Source organism: Suncus etruscus, chromosome 9, assembly GCF_024139225.1.
Source record: "Suncus etruscus isolate mSunEtr1 chromosome 9, mSunEtr1.pri.cur, whole genome shotgun sequence".
In the NCBI taxonomy this organism is placed as follows: Eukaryota; Metazoa; Chordata; class Mammalia; order Eulipotyphla; family Soricidae; genus Suncus; species Suncus etruscus.
In genome coordinates, this window is record NC_064856.1 from 38,688,564 (window position 1) to 38,712,393 (window position 23,830).

The 23,830-nt window shown below is 37.7% G+C and overlaps 1 protein-coding gene, 1 non-coding gene and 1 pseudogene across 10 annotated transcripts in view; 2 read left to right on the forward strand and 1 right to left on the reverse strand.

The window, feature by feature from the left end:
• Positions 1-16,466, forward strand: part of PICALM (phosphatidylinositol binding clathrin assembly protein) — a 114,878-nt gene extending 98,412 nt beyond the window's left edge. For 8 of the 9 annotated variants that reach the window (XM_049780037.1, XM_049780039.1, XM_049780038.1 and 5 more), the window contains 2 exons: positions 13,796-13,898; positions 15,142-16,466. In XM_049780037.1, the coding sequence (XP_049635994.1) occupies positions 13,796-13,888 (93 nt within the window). In that variant the 3' untranslated portion in view covers positions 13,889-13,898; positions 15,142-16,466. The remainder of the gene's footprint in view (positions 1-13,795; positions 13,899-15,141) is intronic. The other variant, XM_049780041.1, reaches the window with a different exon arrangement.
• LOC126019588 (uncharacterized) lies at positions 9,502-9,577 on the forward strand (annotated as a pseudogene).
• Positions 14,742-14,848, reverse strand: LOC126019672 (U6 spliceosomal RNA). Its single transcript, XR_007499302.1, has one exon. It is a non-coding gene; the product is annotated as a U6 spliceosomal RNA (small nuclear RNA).
• Positions 16,467-23,830: the final 7,364 nt, after the last annotated feature.

Consider the following 23,830-nt stretch of genomic DNA (forward strand, 5'->3'; position numbering starts at 1 on the left):
GTAGAAGTAAATATCTGGTATAGTGTCATTAATCTATTTTATAGGTGATAGGTTATTTTTTTTCCCCTGCTTTTGTTTTTGGTCCACATCCAGCAATGTTCAGGGCTTACTCCTGACTCTGCACTTAGGGATCACTTCTGATGGGGCTCGGGGACCATATGGGATAACAACAGAATTAAACCTAGCCAGGGCCCTACCAGTGTACAGTAAGGCACTTATAGGTTGAAAGTCAGAATCTCAAAACTTTAAATACTGCTTTAATTTATTTCCTTTGTTCTCTATATTTTACCAAGTCTTATTGTTGATCTGCTATAGATTCACTATTATTTTCTGAAAATCTTTACACAGAATCAAACTTACCACACACTTATTTTATAGTCCTTTCTTGTTCTTGTTTTTCTAATTTAATCCTTATGTTGATACTAGAGTAAGCTTTTATAGGCAGTATTTATGACATCTTATTTCTATACTCAGAAATGGAAGATGAAGTTAAATGAACTAAACCCAGCTACCTTATAGATTCTCCCTGTTTTTAGGAGACATTGGCTCATGTGACATTGAGGTTTATGTCTGTCAGCCCTTTACCTTTCTCAAGAAACAGGCAGTATTCTATTGCTGCCTAATATCTTTTGTAATAAAACTTAACTTTATCTGACCTTCCTTCCATGCCACCTTTCTGTTTCATTACACCTTCTTTCCCACATGTCTGTCTTCCCTCATTTCTTCCTGCCATCTAATCTAGCAGAGAGACTCATAAACTTAATGTTTTACAGGGACAAGCCTTTTTGGCTTGTTTTCTTTATGTCCCTGGTCTCTGTAACTCAATGCTTGACTTATAATTGTTGAACATGATGTGTTAAATGAATGACTAAAGTTAAAATCTTACTTTTCTATTGTTCAACTTACTCTCTGCTCCATAGTTATCTCTCTTTTCACTTTAAATCATCATAATAAATTCTAGCAATGCTCTAACTTGGTTAACTTTATTAACAATAATACTTTGGATAGGGAGGTGGATAGGTTGCAAGTCTATTGTGTACACAGATTTGATTCCCAAACTACATGATCCCCCATATATTGTACAGTCCCGGAGGCTTCAAGCACTACTGGGATTTTGCTCAGGTAATTCTAAGCACTGTAGAGCCCAAGCAGCGTTTCATCCTCATACCTTGAATTAAATTACCACTCCTTTGAGATGAAAATTATTGATGGAAATATTGTATATATTGAGTACAGTCCCTATGAGGATACCTATACCATTTTTCAAAGAAATAGATCAAGCATTCTGAAATTTATATGGAACAATACCCCTTCCCCCAGTAGCTAAAGTAATCCTTAGGAAATAGAATGTGGGGGAGGCAGCGCATTCCCCAACTTCAAACTACTACTACCGTAGTAGTAGTAGTAGTAGTAGTAGTAGTAGTAGTAGTAGTAGTAGTAGTAGTAGTAGTAGTAGTAGTAGTAACAGTAGTAATTAAAACAGCATAGTATTGGAATAAAGGCAAGACTTTCAGAGAATTGAATATTCTGAGACAGACCCTTAGGCATATGGACAGTTAATCTTTGATAAAAGAGCAAAAAAATATGAAGTGGAACAAGGAAGCTTCTTTAACAAGTGGTTTTGGGAAGACTGATCAACTACATTCAAAAAAAGCGAACACAGACCCAAATTCTTAAAATACAGAGGAAAACATAGAAAGAACGTTCCATGAAATTGAAGCTAAAGGTATTTTCAAGGATAAAACACTACTGATGTAGCAAGTGGAAGCAAAGATAAACCAATGGACTACATTAAATTAAGATGCTTCTGCACCTAAAAGGAAACTGATGAATGGACTAGGAGAAATTATTCACCCAATATCTACCTGATAAGAAGTCAATATCTAAGATATATAGGGTACTAGTAGAGCTTTACAAAAAGAAATTACCCAACTCCATTGAAAATGAGTAGAAGAGGGCCCGGAGAGATAGTACAGCGACGTTTGCCTTGCAAGCAGCCGATCCAGGACCAAAGGTGGTTGGTTTGAATCCCAGTGTCCCATATGGTCCCCCGTGCCTGCCAGGAGCTATTTCTTTTTTTTTTTTTTTTTTTTTTTTTTTGGCTTTTTGGGCCACACCCGTTTGACGCTCAGGGGTTACTCCTGGCTATGCGCTCAGAAATCGCCCCTGGCTTGGGGTGACCATATGGGACGCCAGGGGATCGAACCGCGGTCCGTCCTATGCTAGCGCTTGCAAGGCAGACACCTTACCTCTAGCGCCACCTTCCCGGCCCCCAGGAGCTATTTCTGAGCAGACAGCCAGGAGTAACCCCTGAGCACCGCCGGGTGTGGCCCAAAACCCCCAAAAAAAAAGAAAGAAAAAGAAAATGAATAGAAGAGATGAAATGGAATTTCCTCAAAGAAAAATACAGATGGCCAAAAGCATATGAAAAAAATGCTCTAGATCATTAGTTATCAGAGAGGTACATATAAAAACAATGAGATTATCATCTCTCACCAGAGTCTGGTACACATCAAAAAGAATAAGAACAACCAGTTCCTCAAAAAATAAGAAATTGGGCCGGAGAGATACCATGGAGGTAAGGCATTTGCCTTTCAAGCAGAAGACCTGTGGTTCGAATCCTGGCATTCCATATGGTCCCCCAAGCCTGCCAGGAGCGATTTCTGAGCTTAGAGCCAGGAGGAACCCCTGAGCGCTGCCGGGTGTGACCCCCCCCCCAAAAAAAAAAACAAAAATTAAACTTCAACCCAGCAATACTTTTATTGAGAATATACCATAGGGATCCAGAAACAATGCAGAAAAGGCATTGTTCATTGCAGCACTATTCACAATAACCAGAATCTGGAAACAACCCAAGTAACTAAGATGAGTGGATAAAGAAACCATGGTCCATCTACACAATGGAATGCTCTGCAGCTATCAGGGGGAAAACAATTGCTTATGCATGGATAGATATTGAGAGTATCATGCTGAGTGAAATGAGTTAGAGGTAAAGGGACAGAAAGAAAAAGATTACATTCATTTTAGAATATTGAAAAAAGCTGAGAAAAATATCCAGACATTAGAAATGGTGTGCGGGGGATACACTTAGGACAGAGAAAGGACCTCTATGACAATGATAGTTAGAAATGATCATTCTTGGGTCGGAGAGATAGCATGGAGGTAAGGCGTTTGCCTTTCATGCAGAAGGTCATCAGTTCAAATCCCGGCGTCCCATATGGTCCCCCGTGCCTGCCAGGAGCAATTTCTGAGCATGGAGCCAGGAATAACCCCTGAGCACCGCCGGGTGTGACCCAAAAACCAAAAAAAAAAAAAAGAAATGATCATTCTTGACAAGAACTGGATGCTGAGAGGAGGAAGTAAAGGGATATTTTACTACTGTGCAGGAAAAATTGTCTTATTGTGCAGGAAGGTAGGGAGGGGTAGGGTGGGAGTGAGCGGAAGGGAGGAAAACTGGAGGAAATGGGGCAGGAAATGAGCATCAGTGATGGAATGGGTGTTGGAACATTGTATAAATGAAATTCAACCATCACCAATTTTTAAACTATCTCAAATCATGCAGTAAAAATTATTTTTCAAAAAAGAAAATATTGTTGGTTGGCACTTGAGTCTCTTAAAATCAGGTAAGACTTTTTTATCTCTAATTTTCATGGTTCTTAGCTTTTATTAAGTACTAGTTGTGACTAACAAAAATAAATTTTTTAATTTCCAAAATATTTTCATTCTCGTTTTAAGTTGCATTCAAAATTCCTTCAGGACAGAGATCATTTTTGCATACTGTGAATGTTTTAATTGTAAAACAGAATTTTATGAAAATAGAATGTTTTAATCAAATCTTAATTCTATAGTTGTTGCCAGGATTATTCTTAATCTTGGAAATATTCTTTTGGGAGTTACTCGCCTCAGTCTTGATTTCCTGATATTACCTACTTGGCGTTAAGTCAGTGTAGAAGGGGTGATCAAATTTTTTAAACAGGACCAATTAACTGTCCCTCAGACTGCTGGAGGACTGAACTTATAGTTTAAAAATAAACTATGAACAACAGTGAGCTGTAGTTTGAGAACCCCTGCTCAAGACTGAAAAAGGAGGGGTTGAGAGATGGAGAGGGGATTGATACAGATAGGAGTGGGGTTGGAGAGTGCAGCACACATCTCACACTGTGAGCCCAGGACAAGTCAGCTGCTAAGCAGAACAAGCTGCAATAGGAAAAACCTCTGGTGGGCTTAATAAATGTCCTCAGCAAGTAGCAGTTTGAGGACCCTTGGTTTAATGTTTTTGAGAGTACCTCAGCCTTCCCAGATATCAGTAAAGCAACTATTAATGTAGAATATACAAAACTGTGTGTATATATTATATAGATTCCGTGGACTCTTAGTTCCTTCTAGTGAGACAGCACTAACATCTTTTAATAGCATTGATTTTATTAAGATTAACTCTGTAGTATTGAAATGATGCCTTTTTATATAATTAGCTGGTTTTCTCCATTTTCTTTATTTGTGTGGTTATGAATAAGGGGTATCTGAACAATTTTATACTTTGGAGCAACTGATGGTGATTATATACAACATATGGGCTCATTCTTTGACCCATCTCTTTTCCCCTTAAAGTTTATTTTTATTTTGGGGGCTCAACGGATAATATCTGGATAATAATGGGCTGGAGAGTATAAATGCCCAGTGAGCAGGGCATTTACGTTTGCCTTGCATGGGGCTAACTGTAGTTCAAAAACGTAGCACTCTGTATGGTCCCCCAAATTCTATCAGGAGTGAAACTTGAGACCAGCATTAAAATTGAACAACAAAAGACATTTTTTTATTTCAAATTTGTTTCGAGTGCTGGAAGTCAAACCCAGTTTCTCACATTTATATCAGAAAGCCGATTCCATTCATTCTATATTTTTTAAAAGATAATTTTATGAAAATGTTAATTAGTTGCTTAAAGATGGGCATTATGGACCAGTGAGATAGCGAACAAGTAGCTTGTCTTGTGGACCACATATGGTCCTCCAAACACTGCCAGGAATTTATCTTGAGCACAGAGCCAGAGGAATAAGCTTTTTACACAACCAACTTAGCCCAAAAACAGAACAGAGAATTGGGAATTAGTTTTTGCTGTTTCATGATAATTTTTGTTTATTTAAATTTTTAATTTTAAATGATTCTGGGTATTTAACTATAGCCCTGTGGTTAATTGACTTGAGAGGAATCAGCATTCTTATACCTCTTACTGGTACTTTGAATCTTTCTGGTATTTGCTGGTAAATTTCTAACCAAATAATTTACGAGCTTGCTGAACTATACTCACTATATGGCTATTATTGTTAGTTAGCATTAAGTTTTCATTTTTTTTTTTTTGAAAGAAGAAAGACACTGATGTAAAGTAATAAATACCCTGTTATTTACTTTGGCTTTTGAGGCCACACCTAGCTCTGCTCTATGCTCAGGTCATTCCTAATGATGCTCAAGGTACCATATGGGATGCCAGAGATCAAACTCATGTTGGTCATGTGAAAGGCAAGAGTCCTGTCTACTGTCTTTTCAGCCTTTTATTATTGGCTTTATAAGACTGAACATAATAAATTATTGATGGGCTAAGTTGTATTTGTGGTGTTCTTAACATTTTCTTATGTAGGGTCTCAAGCTTATTTTTCGTCACTTTTATCCAAAAACCAATGTACAAACACTGTATTATTCCATTTTACTATCTAACTTTTTTTTAAAAAATTGCAGGTTTAGTTTCTTGATGAGGGGCCTTGTTTTGTTTTGTTTTGGGCCACACTCAGCAGTGTCAGGGCTTACTCCTGGATCTTCATTTAGTGATATGCTCCTGATCATGTTTGAGGGATTGTATGGATGTCCACGGATCCAATCTGGGTTGGGTGCATGCAAGTTATGCACCCTTTTTGCTGTAGTCTAGCTCTAGCCCTGAGGTTTGTTTTTTTTTTTGTTTGGTTTGGTTTTTGGGCCACACCCGGCTGTGCTCAGGGCTTACTCCTGGCTGTCTGCTCAGAAATAGCTCCTGACAGGCACGGGAGACCAAATGGGACACCGGGATTTGAACCAATCACCTTTGGTCCTGGATCGGCTGCTTGCAAGGCAAACGCCGCTGTGCTATCTCTCCGGGCCCGAGGTTTTTATTTTTTAATGGAGTATTTTGGGTCTGTTTATGAAAGATCAAATTAAAGATACAAAGTGGCTAGTTTATTTTTCTTTGTAATTCAGCTAAGTCTGAACCAGGTATTTGAAAAGAAACAATGAGTGCTTTTTTCACCCTACTAAATGAGCATATTATGGATTTTAATCAGATAATTGGATTGGCTCCAGTTTTACTACAGATTAATATTAATTATTTGTGCAAGAGCTGTTGACATTCTTGCTATTAGAATATGGCAGGGTTTGATATGTTAGTTTTGTATATGTGTAACTTGATATGTTAACTGTGTGTGTATACTGTGACTCTTGTCACCTGTCCTACCCAGCTGAAGGCCTTTGCCTTGTGAGTAACATGTTATATTTATTTGTCCTTGCATAATGGAAGATGTCAAGAATTATTTACTTTGTATTTGGAACTGATTTTAGGTGAGAATGATTCTGTAGAATTGGGGTACACCTGAATCAACATGAACCTAAATTTGATTGTGTGACATCTTTTGGCCACTGTTGATATGTATGATATAGTAAGACTTTCTTACTAGGCTTTTCTTGTTATTGTTGTTTTTGGTTTTCTTTGCTTTGAGGATATTTCTTCTAAAGGTGGAAATCTAAAAATTCATTATAACTGAAGCAAAAACCTTCATTAGAAACCAGGATATGACTATATTGAAAAATGTAAGGGAAGGGGCCAGAGAGATAGCATGGAGGTAGGGTATTTGCCTTTCATGCAGAAGGACAGTGGTCCAAATCCCGGCATCCCATGTGGTCCCCCGAGCCTGCCAGAAGTAATTTCTGAGCGTAGAGCCAGGAGTAACCTCTGCCCAAAAACCAAATATATATATATACACATATACATATAAGGGTGCATTAACTACCATATTTTTTGCTCTGTAAGATGCACCTGACTATAAGACATACAGTTTTTAGACAAAGAAAACAAGAAAAAAATATATTCTAAAGCAAATTGTGCAGCATGAGATGCCGTCAGGAGATGGTGGCTGGGAACAACCATCCTGTGAGGCAGAAGTATATTTACAGTATGCCAGTCCACAGCTGGTTAAACACATTCACCTAATTTTTATTTTTATATCAGAAAATAAAAAATTTAAATACTTTTTTGTTAATATGAAAAAAAAAGTTGTAGCAGCAATCAAATAGTCTTAAAAGAAAGCTCTATATGTGACAGTAAAAGTACATTAACCTGATTACTATGTGGTATGTCTGTGCAAAAAGGGGACATAACACTGCAGATGTCATGTGGTTAGTATATACTCTCCTCCGCTGCACTCAGGCTTCAGCTCCAGACAGCATTCACTCCATAAGATGCATGGACATTTTCCTCCATCTTTTTTTGGGGGCGGGGGGTGCATTATATGGTACCAAAAGATATGGTATCTTAATGTTCATTAGGTAAGTCTTCTAAAATTGATTTTTTTTTTTTTTTTTTTTGGTGGCAGAGGGACTACTAGAACAGCTGGTAGGGTGTTTGTCTGACATTTGGGTTTGATCCTCACCATCCTGTATGGTCCCTAAACCCACCAGGATTAATTCCTAAGTGCAGAGCCAGGAGTAACCCCTGAGCATTGCTAAGTGTGGCCCAACCCTACCCCCACTCCGACCCCCCATAAAAACCTTTCAAGGCCAGAATAGTTCTGGTATGCTCTGACCTAGTCTGAATCTTTGATGAATAAGCACCTTGATGAGTAGTTTCTGAGTACAGAGCCAGGAGTAACCACTGAGCACAAAATCTAATCCCCCACCCCCCGTATTTAATTGTTTTTTATTTGCATATTTTTAAAAAATATTAATTGTAGCCATGATTCTTTAGTGAATTAGTCAGTATTACAGCTTTTATAGAAGAAATTGTCTTTGAGTTATATATGCAATCAGAGCTTTTTTCTTTTTTTAACAGCAGCTCTACTATACTAACTGAACAGATTTGATAGTTTAAAGTAACACAATTTTTTTTCACACTTTTTTCCTTTACTGGAGATTCTATATATGAAATATGGTTATCAGAACTTTTTTGAATCTTGTATAAGGATTTTTTTTTTTTTTGCCTTTTCCAGCTATTGGTAGTACCAGTCATTTCTCATTTTGTAGCTGTATTACTCTATGGTCTGCTTCATTCATGTCTCTTGTCTTCTCATGATAACTTGCCCCCTCTTATAAAAATCATCTATCATTGAATTATAGCCCATTTAAATCAAGTACATGGTGCCAGGGATATAAATTTAGGGTATTTACACATGCCAGGCATATGCTCTGACATTTTTTTAACAGTTTGAGTACTTACAAAGTCATTGCTAGTTGCTAAGAAGGAGACAGAAAAAGATATTCTAAAATCTGCAGTCTGTGGTTGATATACTGTGAAAGCACAGGTGACTGGTTAGTGTTAGAATAAGAATCCTTAGAAGAAAAAGTATATATAATATATACAATATATAATATTATATACGCAGTGGTCCTCAAACTATGGCCCGCCGGCCACATATTGTATTTGTATCTGTTTTGTTTCTTCATTGCAAAATAAGATATATATGCAGTGTGCATAAGAATTCGTTCATAGGGGCCGGGAAGGTGGTGCTAGAGGTAAGGTGTCTGCCTTGCAAGCACTAGTGTAGGATGGACCGCGGTTTGATCCCCCGGCATCCCATATGGTCCCCCCAAGCCAGGGACAATTTCTGAGTGCATAGCCAGGAGTAACTTCTGAACGTCAAACGGGTGTGGCCCAAAAACCAAAAAAAAAAAAAAAGGAATTCGTTCGTAAGTTTTGTTTTTACTATAGGCAGACCCTCCAATGGTCTGAAGGACAGTGAACTGACCCCCTGTTTGAAAAGTTTGAGGAACCCTGATAGCATTATATATTGTATATATTATATATACACACACATATATATATATATATATATTATGGGTGTGTTTCAGGCAGTCTTGGGGGTCATATTGGCAATTTTTACTTAACCTGACCATTAATACAAAGGCCTGAGGATGCCAAGGATACCCACAATTATATAAAGGGCTAGGGACTTGCAGACCTATGGTTGGCAGTGGTTAGGAACCTCCAGAATTGCACCCATGAATATCTGTGGCAGAGAAACTATATGTAGTGCCAGGAGCCATTTCAGATGAGGTACAAATTAGTCATGTCCCCTACTTATTGGCCCTTGCTGGCATTTGATAGGAAGTAAGTATTTGACTCTTAATTGGAAATGGATGTTCAACTACTTGAGCTATTTAACATGTAGTAGACAATGTTTGGTTACTATGTACATGCTGATTTAATTTACCAAAATAAAGAGAAAAAGTATAAGTATATTCCAAGTCTTATTTTAAAATGGAGCCAGGAAAACTATACTTTCAGGGATCTTTTCTATAGTATGTGACTAGAGAAGTTTCTCTCATCGTTAAAATGGAGCCAGGGATTAAATTCAGTTCCATCTTTCTACAAAACTTTGCTTACATTTAGACAGAGAACATTTTCATTTTTCTCTTAAGACTTCGTCACACTTCATCTTTCTTTGCGCATGCTGACATGACCAGTCCTTTGTTGGCATCCTGTATAGTCCCCAGGAGTAAACTGCAAACATTGCTGGCTGCGTGCCTCCTACCTCACTCTCCCAAAAAGGACATTGGCTTCATTCCCCAAGAAAAGTCAGTACTACTATTTAATATCCATGCTCTGGGTGACTGAAAGATTCAAATGTAAAGATCTAGTAAAGTTGATAAGAATTTTAAGCAAGGGCCGGAGAGATAGCATGGAGGTAAGGTGTTTGCCTTTCATGCAGGAGGTCATCGGTTTGAATCCCGGCGTCCCATATAGTTCCCCGTGCCTGCCAGGAGCAATTTCTGAGCCTGGAGCCAGGAATAACAACCCCTGAGCACTGCCGGGTGTGACTCAAAAACCAAAAAAAAAAAAAAGAATTTTAAGCAAGCTAATGCTGTCAGAAGTTTTTCTCTGAATATTCAATTTTTTAATTTCCCACAAACTTAAATTGAACTAGCATCACTTCTCAAGACTATTTCTATTTCTGTTTTGAAATGTTTTCTTTTTCTGTTTGGTATTGAGATAAAAGAACAAGTAAGGCACTGGCTTGTATGCGGTAGACCCAGGCTTGTACCACATTAATTCCTTGCACCACATATGGTCACCTGAACGTTCCTAGAAAATGTTCCCTGAGCCCAGATCAGGAATAAACCCTGAACAATGCCAGCCAAAACAAAAAGGACAGGCCTAGAGATAGTGTGGCAGGTAGGTCACATTTAGATGCCCCTAACTTGATCTCTGGTACTGTAAATGGTCCCCCAAAGTGATCCCTGAGCACAAATCCAGAAGTAAGCTCAACACCCCTGGGGCAGCCCTCAGATAAAAAAAAAAAACTGTTTATTTTATGTTTGCTTGCCTTCAAGTTCTTTTTTTTTTTTTTGGGTTTTTGGTTTTTGGGCCACACCCGGCTGTGCTCAGGAGTTACTCCTGGCTGTCTGCTCAGAAATAGCTCCTGGCAGGCATGGGGGACCATATGGGACACTGGGATTCGAACCAACCACCTCTGGTCCTGGATCGGCTGCTTGCAAGGCAAACGCCGCTGTGCTATCTCTCCAGGCCCTGCCTTCAGTTTCTGTAATTTTGTCTATTCTAAATGCATTCTATAACTAAAAGAAATGTTAATTTGGCTTTAGTTTTTTTTTAATTTATATGCTGTAGAACTTGAAATATCAACCATCCAGTGAGCTAGCCTTTAACATTATGATGTAAATGTGACCAGTAATTAGACCATTTTTAATTATTTGGGGGAGGGGATAAAAAGTTGATTAAAATGGTATGAAGGGGGCCCGGAGAGATAGAACAGCGGCGTTTGCCTTGCAAGCAGCCGACCCAGGACCAAAGGTGGTTGGTTCGAATCCCGGTGTCCCATATGGTCCCCCATGCCTGCCAGGAGCTGTTTCTGAGCAGACAGCCAGGAGTAACCCCTGAGCACTGCTGGGTGTGGCCCAAAAACCAAAAACCAAAAAAAAAAAAAAATGGTATGAAGGAATGGAAGAAATTTTGAGTAAGAGCTGTCAATTATGTGTAAGGTTTATTACCAGCATGTAAAATGAGAAAGACTAATAGAGTCTAACCATTTGTTAAAAGATAACTACTAATTTGTTTATAAGCTCTTAGAATTTTGAAATTATAAAGGGATTACTTGGGGGGAGATTTTGTTCTTTGAGATAGTATTTTTGTAATAGGATTTTACTAGAATGACTAGTAGAATTAGTTATGCTGATGGATAATAGTTGATTTTTCAATTGATGATTGATTTTTCTCAATGTTATATTTTGCCTGTTTGAGGGCCACATTCAGCAATGCTCAAAAATTACTCCTGGCTCAGAAATCATTCCTAGCAGGCCTCAGGGAACCATATGGGATACCAGGGATTGAACCCGGGTCAGCTGCATACAAGGCAAATTCCCTACTCACTGTACTATTGCTCCAGCTACCAGCCCTACATATTCTTTAATTTTCTTATCAGATATGTAGAGAAAGGTCAGTTCTTGTTTCAGTTTAATTTCTCTCAAACACTTTAAACTTCTGATGCTTCTCACCAATCAAGCACTCTGTTGTTCCTTTGTGCTCTTTAATTCATCATTTTTCCTTGAGTTGGGTTACTGCAGCATTATTTCTCTTTTGCTCTTTCTTTCTAACAGTCTCTTAAACTGACTGCTGGGAACAGTAGGATGACCAGACTGTCCAGAGCTGCTGTATAGCCTGCAAGGTTCCCTGCCAGTGCCAAATTAGTCTGATTCTTGTCCATTTTTAATATTGATGTTATGAAATTTAATGCTATGGATATACTTACTGCCTTGAATCCTCTTTAATAGCTAAAACGAGTATTTCACAACACTAAGAAAATAAAAGTATCATTTAGAAATAGCACTTAATCTGCTTTTTTAATATTTGTCAACTTCAAGGACTTCTCTTTAGCTATGTACTCAAAAGTTGAGATCAGGTGCCCGAGTGATAGCACAGTGGGTAGGGCGTTTGCCTTGCACAGAGCGAACCCTGGTTCGATCCCTCACATCCCATTTGGTCCACTAGTCTGCCAGGAGTAGTTTCTGAGCACAAAGCTAAAAGTTACCCCTAAGTACCACTAGGTGTGACAAGTGTTTTTTTTTTTTTTTTATTTCTTCAGGAGTATATTCCATAAGGGCTTTCAGGTTTTCAGACTGCAAGTCTCATGAAAATGGAATTTAAGAGATTTTAGTATGTAACTCAGACCTATAATGTCAGATAAAATAGATTTGTAATAAATAAAGTTTTTGTTTTAGCTTCAAGTAAAGGAGAAAATCTTGTGGTGGGAAACAAGGTAATCTTAGCTAAGTTTCCCTCTAGTTCAGTTGATTAATGGTCACAATACTTGAAATCATTCTGCTTTTAAACTGAGCATTCATAACTAACCTGAAAGGGAAGGAGACACTTTCCACATAGGTTTTACCTTAATCATACGCGTAGATGTCATTTGAATATCCAAACCCCCCAGTATATGCTACTCTATCCTACACTTGGAATTTTACAAGGATGGTGTAATTCCATCATCCTTCCCATTGTCTATTCCTATTGTTTTTGAACATTTATTTCTGACACCTAGATATGGAATAGAAAAATGATTCAGCCACTATAAGTTGATCTTGTTATGGAAAACAAAAAAAATCGCATGTATCTTTCATTACTTCTACTGAAGGTCATTGAATATTCATTCTTTGTAATGATAGTTTTTATTTGATACTCAGTAGAGCATCCCTAAAAGTTCAGCTCATTTCATAGTAACCTTACACTTTTGTACCTCTACATTATTACTATTAGCAAGTGGAAGAAAAAAATTGAAGTTTGCTCCAAAATAAAATGGCATTTAGTCAAATGATTGAAATCAAATTATTGAAATACTATTAGAGTAAATTTAGTAAAGGAGATAAATGTACATGGACATTTTGGTTCTTTGGGAGCTTTTTTCAATAGAATAAAAAAAATGCTACTGAATTTAGCTTGTCTGATATATGCAGATTAAGTTCTAGACGCAAATCCAGGAAACAAAAAAAATCTTACACGAGGTGACCTCAATCACTTTTACCTCTCCCAGTATGTACCTCAACTGTAGTTTATACAGATAAGCAGGAGCCAACAGCACCCATGAACACTAGGAACAGAACTTCCACATCATCTTAGAATTGCAATGGAATGTTGAATCTGTACTAAGATTAGTTTCACAGCTACTGACAGTTGGACACAGGAAACTATTTTCCCTCAATTAAAATATAGGATTTTGTAGTCCTTTCTCCCCCACCCCCATACAATTAAAGACAGCTATGTATCAGCTTACAAAGCCTTTTGGGGTGTAAGATTATTCACTCCTTTGGAATTTTAGAAACAAGAATTTGTGTTCCCAAAAAACACATGTCATTAAATATCTTTAACTTGACACATGATTTGAAACTTTTTTTTATTTCCTTTTTTAAAAAGAATACTACAAAGGCTGCCTTGCTTATATTTATTAAAGATAACAAAACAAAAATCACTTCTTCTTTCATTACATTTTCTGCTTTCATGTTCTATCATTCTGAGATCTTTTTTCTTTTCCTCTTTCTGTCTTCTTTCCCCCAGCTGTCGGCAGCCTCCAGTCCCTCCAGTCACAGTCCTCACAGAGCTTCAGGAAAGGACCCTTTTGCAGAGCTCTCTTTGGAGGATTTCTTATAAATCACTTTAGGTATTGCTGCTTGTTGGGGCGATGGGGTCATACTACTTTAAATTTTTTTTTCAAACATTGATCACAACTCATTCTTCGCCTTTGCCTCTTTTATGACTCTAGCTCTGTCTTTCTTCCTCCTCTTTAGATGAGAAAATTAAAATAGGTCAAAGAGAAAACAATTTTTAGAAAATAACAGAATGAAAAGGTGTGAAATCCATGTATCATCATGATTTGTTCCATGGATAACTTCCCTTAAAATCTGGGTATTTTAGTAGATCTTATATCATTTATAGAGAACAATATAATTTTACACATTAAATTAGAACTTAATTAGGAACATTTTAGTTTTACCACAGTGTTCCATGATTAGTTCTGAAGTAGTAGTTTCTTTTAAGGGGTTATACTTCTCTGCATATATCTTTCATTTAAAAATGACTACCCCCAAAAATTGTTTTTAATGTTGTACAACTGTTTTTGATACAAGGATTCTACATCTGATCTACATTGTCTCTTTTTTGCTGGAAGACATTGGACTTGTTCCTCTTGATGCTCAACCCCTTAATGTACATACACAGACTTTCTGGACCTTTGGGGGAGTTTGAATACTACATTTTAATAGTCTTAGCACATCTACTTCAGTAATGTCTTTGGAATAGTAGTTTTCAGGGATAACACGAATGAATTATCTGAGTGAAGAAATACATCTTGAAAATACTTGAAAAGGATTCCTTTTCAGATCTTTCAGATTTTGATTTATAGAAATCAGGAAATTGTTTAATGAATATATTATGCCTTTAGTAAATAAGATGTTACTTTCCCTTATTTAACTTTGAAAAATTTTCAAATTAAGTATGTTTTATTAAAAATATGGAACGCTTCACAAATTTGCGTGTCATCCTTGCACAGGGGCCATGCTAATCTTCCCTGTATCGTTCCAATTTTAGTATATGTGCTGCCGAAGCGAGCACAGACTTTTTAAAAATTTTGTATTCATGGAGAAACTTTGAGTTTGTCATAGAAAAACTTCATCTTTATTTCCTTCTCCACCATTTTTAGTATTATTAGAATGACATTTGCTAGGACCTTGTACTTATACATCAAATATTGAGTTCTGACATGCAAGTTGATAATGCTAACTTGTTTCGTAGTTAGACTATGAACATTTCTGGCCAGTTGAATGGGAAAAGCCCTAAAAGATTTTTATTTGTGAGAAGGTCGTCTACATAATGTGTTTAACTTACACTCTTTTTTTCTTCTCTAGATACAGTTTATGTAACTAGATGGAAGAAGATGGATTATTCCAAAAAGACAAGTGCTCAAGCAGCAAATAGTACTTCCAGCAACATCCAAACTGCTGTCTCTTAAACTTTCTTCTTCCATTAGAATTTACAATAACCCAGTGAAGGCCCATGAAGGAAATTGGAACTACTAAATAGGAGATCGTATCAGTACTGTTTATAAAGCCAAGAATTGCCATAATTTCAGACTAAGTTCTGTCTTTTTGGTGACTAACCCTTCAATTCTTTCAACTCCTTTTAATATTCATAATCAGTAACATACCAAGAAAAGCCCTTATTTGGAAAGTATGGAATTCGCATTTGGAAAAGCTGCCTGGAGAGAAGCACTATGTCCTTTACCAAAATACAGCAGAGCTTTTTTGGGATGATTGAAATCATAATTCTTAACTATATCATATTTTTCTTTTCTCCAGTCATCACAGATATGAAAACAATAACTAAAATTAACTTTTCTTTTAAAAATTATATATTCAGTCTGCAGTAGACATTCCTGAAGTATTTGTATTTATTTATGATTATCAATTTATGTAACATTAATATTGTATCAAACCTTCTTATGAAAATAAGTATGGATGTACACTGTATGTTTGATTTTTATCCACAAGAATGAATATGATTCAGAATGCTTTTCAGCTGACATACAGAGCACTAAATATTTTAAGGCAAGTCCATAGGTCTGAACTGCTTAGGAATTACCAGTCTATGGAATTTAGGGAAGCATTATAAATGCATTAATCCTTCTAGTCAAATCTGTGCCTAGGATTTTGCAAGGGAACAGTTTACTGACTACAAAAAGCACTACATTTTAAATTCAGCATTAGTGCATTGGGAAGGAACTTTCTGCTTTGTGCTTGGCTTGTCATTATTTTCCATTGATAGGGCCTTTCCAAAATGAATGTGAAGAATTGCTTTCACTTAAAGATTTTCCTTCTTTTTAGTAAAACTCTAGGAGATATTGGGGGGGAGGGAAGGGGACAAAAATTCTTGAACCTTTCATTTGGCTTATGCCATATTATGATCATGTACCTTTTAAATAAGGGGAAATAGTATCTTTAAAGCTAATGTCTAGCCAAGAGTTTAACAAAGAATTAAACTGCACTGTTGATCAGTGCTTTGTGTAAATACATGTTAACATTGGGTTGAGAGGGGCCTTAAGAAGGACAGTTCATTATAGGAAAGCAATTCTTTACATGAGTTTAGGCATACTTGTTGCATTGTCTGCAGATTCTATTTTTGTTTACAATATTAAAATGTATGTTAGCAAAAATGGGTGGATTTTCAAATAAAATGCAGCTTCCACAAAACTTTTGTTATGGTATTTTGGTCTGAGATGCATTTTCTTTTTTTTTTTTTTCCTTTTTTTTTTTTCAATTATCAATGTCATTATTTTTTTGCTAATAAAAGTATATCCTTGTGATTATATTTGCTGATTTAATAAAATGTAAAATGTTTTGTTTTAACTTAATTTTCAGAAAAGAATTGTATCATATATGATCAAAATTCCTTTTGATAAAATGAACGACTTATATTTTAATATTTAAATTTACTTTGTCTTTCAATCAAATATCTTGATACAGGTAAGTGTAAAGAAGTGCATTGAGGAGTACGTATGTCCTGCCCCCCCAAAAAATGCCAAAGAAATGTGACTATTTTCTTTTATCTTAAATAGATAGTAAATAAGTTTGAGTATATGATAGAGGGATTAAAACCTTTGCAACAGTAAATTTCTTCATAATATTTGAGATTGTGGAAAATAGTCTTTAATATACTTTGTTAATTTTACCAGTTAAGTTTCACTGTTATTAAATTTTTTATAATCTAGGAAATACTACTTTTGTATGTTAAATTTATTAACAGATTTTTTTTATTGGTCTAATCTGGTGTTTGGATCTTTTTTTCATAATAGCTTTTATTTTACAGATTGGTGTTAAGAACTAGAAAATAATTTGCAGCAGAATGAGTATGTAAATAACTCAATGTAATAACAGAATGAGTATGTTCTTCAATTTTAAGTCCCACTCCTAAGTATAAAATTTAAGGGGAAATTGTGTGCCTGTGATCCAAGTGATGATGGTAGGAATAAGCCCCTGAAGTCACCCCCAGAAATGCATGCAGTGTAAGAATTCCAAATCAATACCTTGCACATGCCAGGCCGTGAGATACTGTTCAGGGATGCCAGTCTGCAGGTAAACAAATTAAACCACTAGCCTAAAACTGATGACCATTTTTTAATCCCCATATTGTCTTGTTTTATAAAGCAACATTTCCTAACACGTACTGTTGTACCCTGACATCTTTGCCACAAGAAAAGTTGAGACCACTGCAGCCCTGATGTTTCACCAGTCCCTCTAACTGAATTACTTTTTTGGTTAACTTTTCTAACTTCTTTATGTATCTTTGTATATTAATCCTGTCTGATGATATATAATGATATTTTCTCAGGTTCTGGGTTGCTTTTGGCAAGAGTGGGTTGGGTGGTGGACCCTATGATATGTGGTGCTCAGGAGGTATTCCTGGCACTGTACTCTGAAATGAGCCCTCATGGTGGTTGAGAATCATATTGCTGAGAATTGGAACTAGTAGTTGATCACATGTGAGGCAAATATGTAGTTTTATTTGTTCATGTATTATTCTTTGCCATTGGTGTTAAGATCCTGGTGTATGTTTTATTTTTTCTCTGTGTTTTATGGTTTTAGATCTAATATCCAAGACCTGGATTCATTTTGAATGCTTGACTATTATACAAAATAGTAAACATTTCAGTTTTTTGGATGTGACTGTCCATTTTTCCTATTTATTGAATAGCTTTTTCTTTCTCTATTATACAGTCTGTGCTGCTTTATCCTAGCTGGGGTGTATCATTTGGGATACATGTGAGAATCTTGATAGATTAATTAAGAGCAGACCTTAAGAGCAAGAAAACAAGCAAGAAAACCGATTCATTAAAACTTTGGAATAAACTTTATTTTGCAAAAATGAATTTTAATGTTAGTTTTGTAATAAAAATATGAATCGTTTTGAGAACTAAAGCTCAGCCTTTGAATCTGTCACCATTAAGCTCCTTGTCCGCATCCCTGTTAAAGGGGCCATGAGGCTGGCCTATTCCCTCAGCAAGCTATCAGAATCTTTTCTCTGAATGTGAACATGCATGGGGAAAAGTATTTTTGCTCCCTCCATTTCTCTGCCATCTTCACTGATGTGCAGACCTGGACCCTGATTTCTTGTGGCCTCTCAAGATCACACAGCAACTATCTAGCACAACGCATTGGCATTTGCTTGCTAGATTAATGGCCTTAAAGACAAAATGAAATCAGCATTGCTCTGAGCATTTTTCTTGAAGTAGAGAAAGAACTGGAAGGCTTCCACGTGAAAGCAATTTTCATTAAAGCACAGCTTTAACGTCTTGGCAAAGCCAAGGGGAAGGTTCAATGAGTGAGCCCCAGAAGCCAAATGAGCAGGTTCTAAGTTATGCCGGATGTTGAGCTACTGTTCCTTGGCATTCATGCAGGAGTGAATCTCTGCAGCCAGCTCCAGTAAAGAGTATTCATTGTATTCCTCCAAGGGAAATGGGGCAAGGAAAAGGACATACATATATAAAAAAATGCTAGAGAATGGGAATCCAGCAGAGCAAAAATCAAGCTTCAGGTAGAAACTCAAGGGATGCATTTGATAAATGAGGGATGGGGAGATCTAGAAAGAATAGTCCAGGTATAGGCTTTTCCTCACACAAAGTTGGCTTCCATTAATAAGGTGTTACAGTACAACTCATGATCTATTTTGTAGTCACATTAACATGTTCCAGTTGTATAGTTTGGTGCGTGACTTGAATATACGTTCTTCCCTTGGTCTCTAGACCTTTTTTTTTGCTTCTCTAATCATGGATTAGGAATCCATGTGTAATTAGAGTAAATGTTACACCAAAAAAAGTCTCAGGATTATATTAGCTTCTAAAATTTTTTTCACATCAGATACCATGTTATGTAGGTGTGAGTATGGGCAGGGTGGGTAGTGTGAACTGAAATTCTGTTCAGGTTCAGATGTCCAAAATACGAAGTAGGGGCAGAGACTTCTAAGAAAAGTGTGGTTAAAGATTTTCCACTTGAAAGATTCCTCAAGTTTGTTACTAATCACTTCACCTTATGGAGACCCTATTGTCAAAATTGTTTTTCTTTTTTTTTTCTTTTTTTTGGGGGGGGGTGGGCCACACCCGTTTGATGCTCAGGGGTCACTCCTCATCAATTTCTTTGTACAAGAAAAACAATTTTGGGGCCGGTGAGGTGGCGCTAGAGGTAAAGTGTCTGCCTTGCAAGCTCTAGCCAAGGAACAGACCACGGTTCGATCCCCCAGCGTCCCATATGGTCCCCCCAAGTCAGGGGCGATTTCTGAGCACATAGCCAGGAGTAACCCCTGAGCATCTAACGGGTGTGGCCCGGAAAAAAAAAAAAAGAAAGAAAGGAAGGAAGGAAGGAAGGAAGGAAGGAAGGAAGGAAGGAAGGAAGGAAGGAAGGAAGGAAAAGGAAGGAAAGAAAGAAAGAAAGAAAGAAAGAAAGAAAGAAAGAAAGAAAGAAAGAAAGAAAGAAAGAAAGAAAGAAAGAAAGAAAGAAAGAAAGAAAGAAAGAAAGAAAAGAAAGAAAAGAAAGAAAGAAAGAAAGATGAACAATCCTCCCAACAGGGAGCAGACATTTGCAAAAACCAGCCTACCAAGCGGTTACCAGATTAGCTACTCATGATGTTTCTGCAAAGCCAAGACAAAGGAACTTTTGGAGCCCAGAAGTTAGGGAAGACAAGCACCAAGAATCAGTTGTGTTCTATTGTGTTTTCCCTATTCTAGCACAAGTGTGCCACAGCATAGGTAAAATACTACTGTTCTCTCCCTCCCTCCCTCCTTGCTCTTCTGTTCACACCTGGCAGTACTTGGGGATTCCTCTTGGATTTGCTTAAGATTTGTACCCAGTAGTTCATGCGGATCATGTGCATCTTAGGTATCATTCTGGAGTGGGCTGCATGGAAGGTAAATGCCTTAACCTTAGTGCTAACTCTGGCCAATTACTAGTTTTGTTTTCTTTTTTAATTTTTTTAGTTCTGCCTTAAAGTTGATGAAAAAAAAACTTGAATGAAATATTTTAAGTAAAAAATAATTTTTATATCATGATTTGGGGGATAAAAACTTTTCTCCTTTGTCCACCATGACATGAATCAATGATGTTTAAAGGCAGAATTCGCTGGGCACCTCTGAAAATAAACCTTGACACTATGTCAAATATGGCTGGTTCATGGGAGTCCCAACCCAAGTTTCCAGAATGGGGGAGTGTCATAGGAAAATGAAAAGATCCCAGACTGCCTTCCTTATGAATGTGACTACTCCAGAGTCAGCTGCATTTTGAATGCATCCTTTTTTCTTTTCTCAGTATAAAAACCGTCTGCCCAGGACTGAGGAGATAAGTGGCAAAAGCCTAGTAAGTGTGAGCTTTAGCTTGAACCTACAATGGCGCCTACAAACTGGTTCATTACAGTATTGTGAACAAGGTGGAGTTTAGAAATGGTTCTGGTTTTGACCTCCGCTATTCATCTCTGATTTCAGAGCAATACCAAGTTTTGCAGCAAAGTGCTTCAAAGACTCATAAAATGAATCCAGTTTCTGGATGAGCAGTGTCCTTTATTTTTGTAACTACTTTTGAAAAATGGTCAGTAATTCTCACAGCACCATCTATATAAACTCCATGTTGAATCTGTCCCTATCTAAGCCCCAGCTCAAAAATTCTTAAGTGCAGGGGCCGTAGAGATAGCATGGAGCTAGGGCATTTGCCTTGCATGAGAAGGACAGTGGTTTGAATCCCAGCATCCCATATGGTCCCTACTGCCTACCAGGGGCAATTTCTGAGTGCAGAGCCAGGAGTGATCCCTGAGTGCTGCCGGGTGTGACCCAAAAACCAAAAAAAAAACAAAACAAAAAAAAAAACCCTTAAGTGCAGTAAAGATCTGTTTGAAATATCAACAGACATTGCATCAATAGACCATCTGTTCCTTTTTTGTTGTTTTTGTTTGTTTGCTTTTTGGGCCATACCCAGTGACGCTCGGGTTACTCCTGGCTAGGCACTCAGAAATCACTCCTGGTGGGCCCGGAGAGATAGCTCAGCGCGTTTGCCTTGCAAGCAGCCGATCCAGGACCAAAGGCGGTTGGTTCGAATCCCGGTGTCCCATATGGTCCCCCGTGCCTGCCAGGAGCTATTTCTGAGCAGACAGCCAGGAGTAACCCCTGAGCAACGCTGGGTGTGGCCCAAAAACCAAAAAAAAAAAAAGAAAGAAAGAAAGAAAGAAAGAAAGAAAGAAAGAAAGAAAGAAAGAAAGAAAGAAAGGAAAGAAAGAAAGAAAGAAAGAAAGAAAGAAAGAAAGAAAGAAAGAAAGAAAGAAAGAAAGAAAGAAAGAAAGAGAAAGAAAGAAAGAAAGAAAGAAAGAAAGAAAGAAAGAAAGAAAGAAAGAAAGAAAGAAAGAAAGAAAGAAAGAAAGAGAAGAAAGAAAGAAAGAAAGAAAGAAAGAAAGAAAGAAAGAAAGAAAGAAAGAAAGAAAGAAAGAAAGAAAGAAAGAAAGAAAGAAAGAAAGAAAGAAAGAAAGAAAGAAATCACTCCTGGCTTGGGGGACTATAGGACTCCAGGGGATCAAACCACAGTCTGTCCTAGTTCAGCCACTTGGAAGGCAAAAGCCCTACCACTGCACCACTGCTCTGGTTTCTATCTCAAGTTTCTTTCCACCCTCTCCAGCTTGTTCTTCATAGTAGTTATATATTCGCTGTAATTGCAGTTCTTTGCTGATATCTGAATCAGTTAAAACTAGTTTTGAAGTGGCTTGAAAACTGTTACAATCAACTCTTTCACAAAATAATAGTCAAAAATATTGAAATGGGCCAGAGTGATAGTAGAGTGGTGGGACGTTTGCCTTGCATTGCAGCTGACCCAAGACAACAGGCCTGGGTTTCGATCCCTGGCATCCCATACGGTCACCCAAGCCAGACAGGAGCAATATCTGAACACAGAGCCAATAGTAACCCCTGAGTGGTGCCGGGTGTGCCCCTCAATATTTATACATAAACAGAGGGCCCAGAGAGAGCATACTGAAAATTCATTTTGGTGTAGTTCTTTATTTTCCCTTTAATTACTAAAATGGAAATGGTAAGACAGCGTTCAAAATATAAGATAGGGTACCAGGGAGAGAGTAAAGGGATTAAGGCATTTGTCCCATGTACAGCAGGCTTTGGTTCAACTCCCATCAGTGCATATGGTTCCACTTAATATCAAAGATCAGGCCTTCAAATCACATTTAAAGAAGTGGGGCTTTAAGAGCAGAAAAAGCCAACTCAATTGGAAAAAAATTAGGTTAGTCAACAAGCCCTACCCTTTAAATAATAGTTCCTGTTGTGCAGAGGGCTGCAATCCACTTTTCCCTGAAACTGCTCATGTACCTGAGGACACAGTGCAGGGATGAAGGCATTGGGTCAAATACACAGTGCAAAACTATACTATGAAAAAGCATAAGTACTCAATATGTGCCATTTACACACAACTAGAGGCAATTCTGTAGAAGTAGGTGGCAAATAAAATCACCTGGCCCAAAATAGGAATATCGGATTTTCAACTGTCCCACACACAGTTACCTATCATCATAGCCCATTTCTTGGGACAGTTCACTACCTTATGAGTGAGTTATGGAAGAATGAAGGGGAAGAGAAAAAAAACATCATTCATAGAATGTAGTGGCTTGGCCGTCAAGGTGGTGGCTAGAGGTAAGGTGTCTGCCTTGCAAGGGCTAGCCAAGGAAGGCCGTGGTTCAATCCCCCGGCGTCCCATATGGTCCCCCCAAGCCAGGGGCAATTTCTGAGCACTTAGCCAGGAGTAACCCCTGAGCATCAAACGGGTGTGGCCCGAAAAACAAACAAAAAAAAGGAATGTAGTGGCTTGTGAGTAGGTCCATCAGTCTGGCTTATGCTCAATCTTTTTGCCTTGGCATGGGAAATGGTTATACATATCCTTTCAAAGGAAAACTCCCCTATTGGTATGCAAAGAAGGATCACCTCTAAAGCCTGCAGGTGCCTTTGGACAGCATGGCAGCAGGAGCTTTGTGTCTTTAGACCCCTCACAAGCCTGAGACAAATACCAGCTACCACCAACCCGCCTAGAACTCACTTTCTCCTCTGTACCAGTGTAGGCCTGCTCAAAAGAGGATGGCTGCCACCACTGGTGGAATCTGGGTCCTCTTGGTTCTTCAATGAAAGTGGCTGCTTTCCTGCGAACTGGCAACCTGCAGGACCATCAGTAATAGGAAAACACTGTAATGCCACTGCATTGGCAGACGTGACACTTCTTGGGTTAGAGTAACAAACACTTTTATTTTGTACAAAATTCAAATCTCCACAATGTGGTCCCTGTGTTTCTTTACTGGGCACTTTTGGACTTCTTCCTTATTGGGCTGCCTCATATACCTGATAACAGGACACTCTACCAGAGCAGATGACTGAAATAGAGTCCAGTTCCTTGGTGAACTTTTGTTGTAATTAAAATTACATGTTTACAATAGTGTTGTGCTAATGGTTTTGATGTACAATTATCACATCACTCTACAGGGCATCTCCCCATGTTCTTTTTAGTTACTTCAAGTAAC